An 8,412-nucleotide genomic window follows, 5' to 3' on the forward strand; every position below is an offset into this window, starting at 1 on the left:
TAGACTGCATTCACAGCAGGCCTTTTTTTTTTTTTTAACTTTTACTCATTCAGAATGAAGTGTTGTGTAAGAAGTGTTTTATCGCTCACACAAAAGCTGAAAAACAAGTCGACTTTTTTGTTAATTCGGCCCGAAGGAATTTCTTTCCCCCCCCCACAAGTTCAGTTATTCAAACTGTGAAAAGATTCGGGAATATTTAAATAAAATGAGTTTATTTCTGCTGAAAAACTATAAAATGTGGTATCCATGCAGTTTTCTGATGGTCCTAGCAGACCACAGAAGTCTGGGAGAATATCTGCCCTTTTTTTGTGCTCGTTTCTTCTCTGATTATGAGATGTGTCCCGAGCTGCAGTTCTTATCTCTGCAAACAAAATGACTCTGTCTTGTTCTTTGAAGAGGAAGTGATTCAAGTCTGATCACTGGCAAAGAATGTAAGAAACGAACGTGGGCGACTCAGCAGGAAGGTTTTAACTCATCAAAGTGTCGCAGCGACCCTTGAACTTCATCATCCTGCGTGTTGAACTTAGCGAGCCTTATTTGACTTAGAATTTCACAGATTTGGAACCAAAATTAATTTGACGGCTTTCAAATGAGCCGAACTCCCTGGAAACACTCCCTGGTGTCAGTAGCTGGGGGACGTAGGCGTAGCTGCTGTTGTATCTGGCGAGACGGTGAGCTCATGGGACTTCCCCGCCACCCCGTCCCTGATCTGGAGCGCCTGCGTCGACCCTTCCTCCACAGACGAGCCGATCAGCGAGGATTAGCAGAGACAAAGTGAAACAGGGCCGCTGCTGAGTGTGCTCGGGTTCAAGCATGCCCAGTTCTGTGTCATGAATGGCTCTGAACTCTGCTCTGTTTGGATGTGTGTCTGCAAATACCAAATATGGAACACGGTTGAACAATTCAGCTGCACGATGACGATGGTTGATGAATGATTCGGGCTCCTGTAAGGATCGCATTTAGGAAAAGGCCCACAGCACTTCAGCTGATCCTAAAGTCCACTTGATTACAGGTTTTCAGTCTCACACAGGAGATCCAGCTGAAGCACACGTCTGTCTCCTAACAAGCCCGTCCGTGTTGTCGACTTCGTGCTGCAGCGGCGAGGCTCGGGTAGCACAGGTGGAGCTGGCGAAGAGCAAAGCAAGACTGCAGAGTCTAACCCTGCCAAGAAAATGTCATAGCATTTCACTTCTGTAACAAATGCAGTTCAATTCAAATGCCTATTGCTGATATTTCGATATTCGACAGGGTTGTGTTTTTCTGGCGTGCGTTTGTTATTTCTGACTGGATAACTGTATTTCCTTTTGCCCTCTTTGCTCCCTGTTAGTGCCAACCGCCGAGGCTGTGGTCAGGAGGCGTTCCAGGGGCAAACCCACAGCCCTCGGGTGATGACTGTGCTAAAGTGAGGAACTCAGCAGGCCCCTCTGTTCCCCCGTGGTGCTGGCACGGTGAGGACCGAGGCGTCCTGCTGGGCCTGCGGTGGTGTTGGTAACCTCGCATAAGAAGGGTGAGGGAGGAAGAGGAAAAAAAAAAGCTCTGCGCTCTGATCCCCAGCATTTTCACTTCTTTCAGACAGCTAGGTAGAATAAATGTTGAACTGAATGAGAAGATGAGGTGATGGGTCTTTGTGTGTGACTCGAAGGGAACATTAGGGTCTCTGTACACTACTTCCTGATCCACCCATCATGCATTGTGGCACACAGTTCGCTTTTATCTTATTGCGACAGTTGTTGCTTGACTTTAAAGCGATAGTTTAGTAGGGTTCTGTGGAAAGGTTACGAAGATGTGTTGATGCAAAATATCTCACGAACTGCTGGACAAGTTTTAATGAAACTTTCAGAAAGTAATCTTTGGATATACGTCTACAACTGATTAACTTTTGGAGTCAACCCAATTCAAGTTGGTCGCAACAGCCAAGCGAAATAAAAATACACAAAATTTGTTACAAATTTTTTTGCAGATAATGAGCTAGAATTTAGCTTGACAGTAGTTGAGAGTCAGTCACGGCACATACTCAGAGCTCATCCATTCGATCAGATTTAAACTCCAATCCTCTAAACTGAGGCTGAAGGATCTATCTACGACAGGTAAGATATTAATAATTCATAACCTGTCCACAAAACCCCACTTCAAAAGATCTGAACTATCTCTTTAATAATTTGAAGTCAGACAAATCTGTCTCTGAAAGACCGTTTTTTTGGGGGGTTTTTTAAAGGTGGAGCTTCAAAGTGATCTCTGCATCAGAGCTGTGGCAGCTCCCTGACAATCGTACGTTTCTCTGACAGAGTTAAATAAAGCCTCGCTTCTGTTCTTCCATGCAACCTTTAAATTCAGATTTATATCCATGCAGAGCAAAAACACCTTAGCGTGGCGAGCTGAACTACAGAAAGTCTCGGTGACTATTTTTGGAGTCTAATGTATCTATAAAAGATCTTCGCTGCTCTCTCGTCACCTCCCTTGGCCGTCCCTCTGTAGTTATTTCCCCAATGTGCAGCCAAAAGTCCTTTTCATGACCAGAATCATAAATTAAACATCACCTGGGTTTCCCTCGTGTGTCTGCTGGTGTAAAAATAGCTCAGTTTGGTGCACTGTGTGATGCCTGTGCACAGCCTTTTGTCTTTAATGAAGCGTTTCTGCATGAAATGTGTGCGACTTTTGCCCAGACTCCGTGTGCTGACTTTTTCAAACTCCCAGAGTGGCGGTGAGCTCATTTGGTTATACAAGTGCTCACAATTACCCAGAGATTTGGACACGGGGACATGGGATATTTCCATATCCCCGACGGATGTTATTGTAATTACACCAAACTGCTTGACTTTGTGCTGCGGATTTACATGTTATTTCTTCTTCTCTGGCTGCTAAGAGGGCGTCTCAGAAGGTTTATCTCCCGGGCTGAATCTCTTATTTGTCGAGGCTCCCAGTTTCTGGCAAAACACACATGGAGTCATATCAAATATTAAACCTTTTTAATCTGAGTTAATTACATTATCACAAGTCATCTTTAGAGCTCAGGTAATGACAACATCCTGATAAGATGAAAGATAATGAAAAATAATCCTTCCTCCTCCTTTTCTGCCTTGAGCCATTTCAGTGTGTGTGTGTGTGATTCTATGCATCATCTGAAGAAGACAAGGTTGTTATCTTCAATCAGCATCATTGTGAGGCCCTAATTATATTTGATTGAGTGGAAGAAAAAAAAATACACACAGGAGCTGGCATGATAATTATAGTGCAAAGTCTGTCGTACGGTAAAAGGCAAACATTAATGTATTAACGTAGCTGATTAATTTGGGTGCTAACGCCAAAGGAGGCAGCAGGTGTGAGAATGCAGATGCTTCCTGAAAAATAAATGTTTCTTGTGTCATCCCTGATGCATCGTTCCTCGCCTGGTGTCGGTGGTTCTGGTCCACGCGGAGCAGCTCGGGAGCCGTGACTTTCAGGACTGATGGATGGGGAGCATCTTCAACTTTACAATGTCACAGCAGAGCCCGTGACTGTGCTGTGGGTGTTTTATCTTCATCGAAAGACATAAAGGTGAAAGGGAGGTAATGGTTTAGCCTGTGTGTTTGTATGTCTGTTAGCAAAATATTGAATGAACAACTGGACGGATTTTAACAAAACTCTCAGAAAGTAATTATTGAATGTACATTTACAGCTAATCAATTCCACAACACACAAGAATGCCTGTAATTCAATTTATTTTACAATTATTGAGCTAAAATTTGACGTAGTAGTAGCTGAGAGTCATTCGGAACTTGTACTCTGAGAGCTAACAAAAAGCTCAAGATCTGTTTTTAAAACTTTCCCATTAACTCTTTGTGTCTGTTAGCAAAATACCTCACAAACCACAGAATGAGTTTAAATAAAGAGTCCAGAAAGTAATCATTGGGCGCCGGTAAACAACTGATTAACTTTTGGAGCCACCCCAATTCAAGATGGTGGCCACATCTAATTGACCTTAGCCAACACATAAATGGCTGTAAGTCAGTTTTACATATAATGAGACAAAACTTAATGTGGTAGTAGCTTAGCATCATCCTCAACACATATTCCAGGGGCTAACACAGCTCACAAGCTCTCACATGACTTTGCGCATGACATCATTTACAAGGTTTGACCAAAATGGCTCCAACTCTGTCATGTCTCTTTGTTTGAATCTCCAGCATGAAAGACAGCGGGCAATATGCATTCCTTCCAGGAATTCTAGGCCTTCAATTAAGGACATGTGTTTCTCACTAAATGCATGAGATGATCTCAATTTGACTGATTTCTGGCACCAGACGGGGTTCAAATATTCAAAGAAAAGGAAAGAAATCAATGAGGAAAATGTAGCTGTTGAGCTAAATGTCCTACAGGGAGGGACTCAATACTGACAGACCAATAATATGGTGTTGCTTATGGTTTTGGACCCAGATGAGAGAAACTGTTTACTGCATCCAGGCTTTTGTTTTTATCTACCAGATGATTCACATAAAGCTTTCATCAGGGTTCCTGTAAACAATTACTAATTATTAGTTATTATACCTGAGGAAGTGATTCATCCTGGACTGTGCTTTAAACAGCTGCTGTGGTTCATTCAGCTTGATATAAACTATTCTTCTGCTCAAAGAAAAAAAAGCTTTTATGTGCATATTTTTACACTTCAGCTTTTTTATGCAGCTCCGGTTCTAACAGTAACACAGACAGGAAATTGCTTATGAACCCCGACTGACCTCTAAATAGGAATGATATGGTTGGAAATCACTTGAAGTATTACATTTTAAAAATATCTGTTGTAATTTTCTCCACTTCTTATATGTTTCGCAAGTTCTGCGGATGAACTTTTGACTCGTCTTAGTGTGTGTTTATTGGAAAGTCCGAAAATTCATTTATACAGAAATTTCACAATATAATAAGTAACTTTGATTACAATGTTATGGGCATTTTGGCCAAATTATAGATTCTAGGTAAGGGCAGCAGGAGCACAGTGGCATCCGTACCAACCCTATAGTGGTCACTCCCAGATATCACAACAGTTTAAGACAAAATTTAAACACTTATGCAGTCTTAGCTGCTGTTTACATGGATAAAATGCATCTTAGAGTGAAAGTGAATGCAACATTCCCCAGTACTGTTGTATGCTGGTTTGGTCAGTGTCAATGGTGCTTCAAACAGAACAGAGAAACTTGATGAGACCAGATGTTTATTAACTAAAAGGTGTAGCAGGAGACGTAAATAAAAGTAAAATGAAACAGTTTATCTGCTTATAATGTGTAGAATGTGCCACAAATTGTTAATGTTTGAAGGGATGATTTTTGCACAGTTTCGGACCCCGTTGCTGTGAACCTTACCTCTAAGGCTGAACCTGACCACCCTATGAAGGAAGCTCATTTCAGCCGCTTGGATCCAGGATCTCGTTCTTTCAGTCACAATCCAAACCTCATGTCCATACGTGAGGGCTGGAACGAAGACAGACCAGTAAATCGAGAGCCTTGTCTTTTAACTGAGTTCTTTTTTCACTATGATAGATCAGAGCAACGTCCTCTTTACTGAGGAAGAAGCTGATCCATCTCTCGCTCCATCCTACCATCACTCTTGAAAACATCGTTACATCGTAATCCAGAACAACCTGCTGCATCGACGGGTCATTGGCGTCTAAACCAGCTCCCCAACTGGCTCTATCCGAGTGAGGAGGGTGGCACAACAGGATGAAAAACAAGACCTGTAAAAGGGCGTGTGAGCTCTACTTCAGCCAACGGCCATCACGCACAATGGTGTTTTCTTATAACTCAACTTGGCATCAGTTCCGACACCAAACAACGAGACATTCTTATGGTCACCTCAGCTATGTGGTGTTGTTAAACAATATGGCCTTGCACCAAAGGACACGACACTCGCACCACAGAGTTTCGACATCATGGCACAACCTGGCGAAAGAAGAAAAGAAAAGAAAGGAGGAAACAAGCTGTATAATAACTCATAAGGTGTATGTATTATATAAAAGCAGAGAACTCAGTGCTGTTGTAATGCTATTATATGAGCAAGCCTAGAGGGAGGGGTTGTCTGGGAAGGATCTGGGAACTGTGGAAACTTTCATACTCAGCATCCAGATTAACACAGAAAGAACTTCCGACCCAATGTTTCGAAAATCTGCTATCACACCTAGAGACTGACGAGGGACAACGAAGATGCTTTGGCAAGGGGGAGCCCTGCCGCATCATCATCCCCACCAGCAAAGCATAGGCACCATTGAAACGCCCTGAGGAACTGAATATGAGGCCAGCTGACCTGAAAATGAAGATCCTAACCAAGCTAGACACCCATGACCTGCTACGTGATAAAGTACCCTCTGAGAGTCTGATAGAAGATGTGAATGCCATTTCACCTGAGTTTGAAGTGAAGTGGAACCGCTCATGTAGACAAACAGGCCAAGCTGGGTGTTTTTCTTTTAATGTATGCCTATATAGCCTATCCAGTGTTTATATATAAAGAAATAGTTTATCATTTTTAATTTGCAGATCCAGACATTTGTTCTGACCTAATTTCATATAAGCATTAATATGAATTCAAACACCATGCTTTGGCTCACACCTATACACAAAGATTTCTAATATGCATCATAAAACTGTAACTGTAAACATATAGTTTATTTCTTGTTTTCCTTAGCGGGCCACGTGCTCCACGCCTCATCTGCGTCCCTCCTGGAACCCATGAAATGTTTTCTAGACCCTCTCCTGACAAGAAGTCTCTTTAAATGAGAGGTTTGATCAGAACTGCGTCATCAGGACAATAAGATCCAGTAAAAAAGTCACCTCTGGCTCAGTTTTGTTGGGCTGGGTGAACTCTGCGCTTCAATCTACAGCCCATTACTTTTCCCATGCGGGTTGTTTAATAAATCCATCCATAATAAATCGTTTTCTTGTCTTTCCCCCCACCCCCACCCCCTTTCAATCATTGCTTTCCCCCACGCCGCCGTGACGCTTTTTTTATTTATTTTCATTATTATTATTTGTTTATTGTAATTTTTTTACGCAGGTGCACGAGCCCGACCCGCACCTCTGTGCACGCGGTAACCTCTGCGCACCTTGAGCCCAGCCAACACCTGTGTGTAAATTCCTGCAGAAAAGAAGAAAAAAAAAAAAGAAAACCGAGAGAGAGAGAGAGAGAGAGAGAGTCCGGAGCGCTTCTTCCTCCTCTCTCCTCCCCCTCCAGGGCTCCATCTCTTCCCCTCTCTCCCTCCTCTGCCCTCGCTCTCTCTTTCTCAAATTGACGTCGGATCTGGGCTCGAAACATGATAACAGAAAAGCCTCACTGCGCTCCGCGTTGTCGGGCTCTCCACCTCCACCTCCTCCACCTCCTCCTCCTCCTGCTCCTCCTCAACCCCAGCCACCTAAAACTCAAATAAGCAGCAGGCGTTCACGGGACTTTAAAAAAGAGAAAAGAAAAAAAAAAAGAAAGAAAGAAAAGAAAAAAGAAGAGGAGGATCGCACAGTTATCCTGTCTGCGGGAAGAAGAGGAGAGCTCCCTCTGCCACACTCACCCCATCTGCGCGCTCCTGCCTCTGCGCATCGCTCCGACCTCGGAAAGTGCTCGCGCTGAACTCCGGAGAAAGTTAACATGTATGTGCACGCTTGGATCCGCGCGAGTCTGGGATTTGTAGGGTTCTGTCTGGTCGTCTTTGTCCAACAGTCAGCTTCAGGAAGTAAAACCGCTCACGGTAAGTTTTACACCTCGGGGATCCCGTCTCTTCTTTCCCCTCACAACAAAACAAAAAAACAAAAAACAAAAAAAAAACAAACGCATGTCAGTAAAAGCCGCTCATGTCTGAGCACAGCAAGTTAAAAGTGATAGAGCAGAGTGAGGCTTGAACCCATCCGTTCTTACTTAACCTTGTGCTTCAGTTTGTGCAGTTGCTTTTTGCTGTGTGTCAGCCTGCACAGTCGCCTGCATGCACGCAGACCTGCCCAGACAGAAGGGAAGGGAAGGGAAGAGAAAGCAGAGTAAACACAATAAGGCTGAAATGAAGTTTCCCTGGGAGTTTGCTGCTGTTGGAAACAAGCAGCAACCTTTTGATCTTCACTCAGCATCAGCAGTGCCAACACTTATGTTTCATAGCTAATCCTGCAGGTAATTGTAGTGAGACTAGCAGGAGGTATTTGTCACAGTCTAGACAAGTATTTGACACTAGCCTGCAACATACACACACACACACACACACACACACACACACACACACACACACACACACAGAGATAGCTGAGCCTCTTGTATGTCAGACACTACAGCTATGGTACTGTCCTGCTTCTCTCTCCCTCTCTCTCTCTCTCTCTCTCTCTCATCTCGAGACAGACCCCCGGCCACCTTTACAGGAACAAGAAAAGTCACACTCAGTTTCTGATCCTGCTGCTGCCCCCCCCCCTCTCCCCCCCCCCC

At 43.7% G+C, this 8,412-nt stretch overlaps 1 protein-coding gene and 1 long non-coding RNA gene across 4 annotated transcripts in view; one reads left to right on the plus strand and one right to left on the minus strand.

The window, feature by feature from the left end:
- Window positions 1–2,951: 2,951 nt before the first annotated feature.
- LOC119617258 lies at window positions 2,952–6,902 on the minus strand. 2 transcript variants are annotated; one of them, XR_005233473.1, is made up of 3 exons: window positions 5,567–6,902; window positions 5,331–5,438; window positions 2,952–3,514 (listed from the first exon to the last, which is right to left on the minus strand). It is a non-coding gene; the product is annotated as an uncharacterized LOC119617258 (long non-coding RNA). The 2 variants fall into 2 exon arrangements; XR_005233472.1 differs by having other exon boundaries at window positions 5,331–6,902.
- Window positions 6,903–7,211: 309 nt separating this feature from the next.
- The window catches only part of scube3 (signal peptide, CUB domain, EGF-like 3), a 101,309-nt gene continuing 100,108 nt past the window's right edge, over window positions 7,212–8,412 (plus strand). For both annotated transcript variants that reach the window (XM_017409636.3, XM_017409638.3), the window contains exon 1: window positions 7,212–7,696. In XM_017409636.3, the coding sequence (XP_017265125.1) occupies window positions 7,597–7,696 (100 nt within the window). In that variant the 5' untranslated portion in view covers window positions 7,212–7,596. The remainder of the gene's footprint in view (window positions 7,697–8,412) is intronic.

Source organism: Kryptolebias marmoratus, linkage group LG8, assembly GCF_001649575.2.
Source record: "Kryptolebias marmoratus isolate JLee-2015 linkage group LG8, ASM164957v2, whole genome shotgun sequence".
NCBI classification, from domain to species: Eukaryota; Metazoa; Chordata; class Actinopteri; order Cyprinodontiformes; family Rivulidae; genus Kryptolebias; species Kryptolebias marmoratus.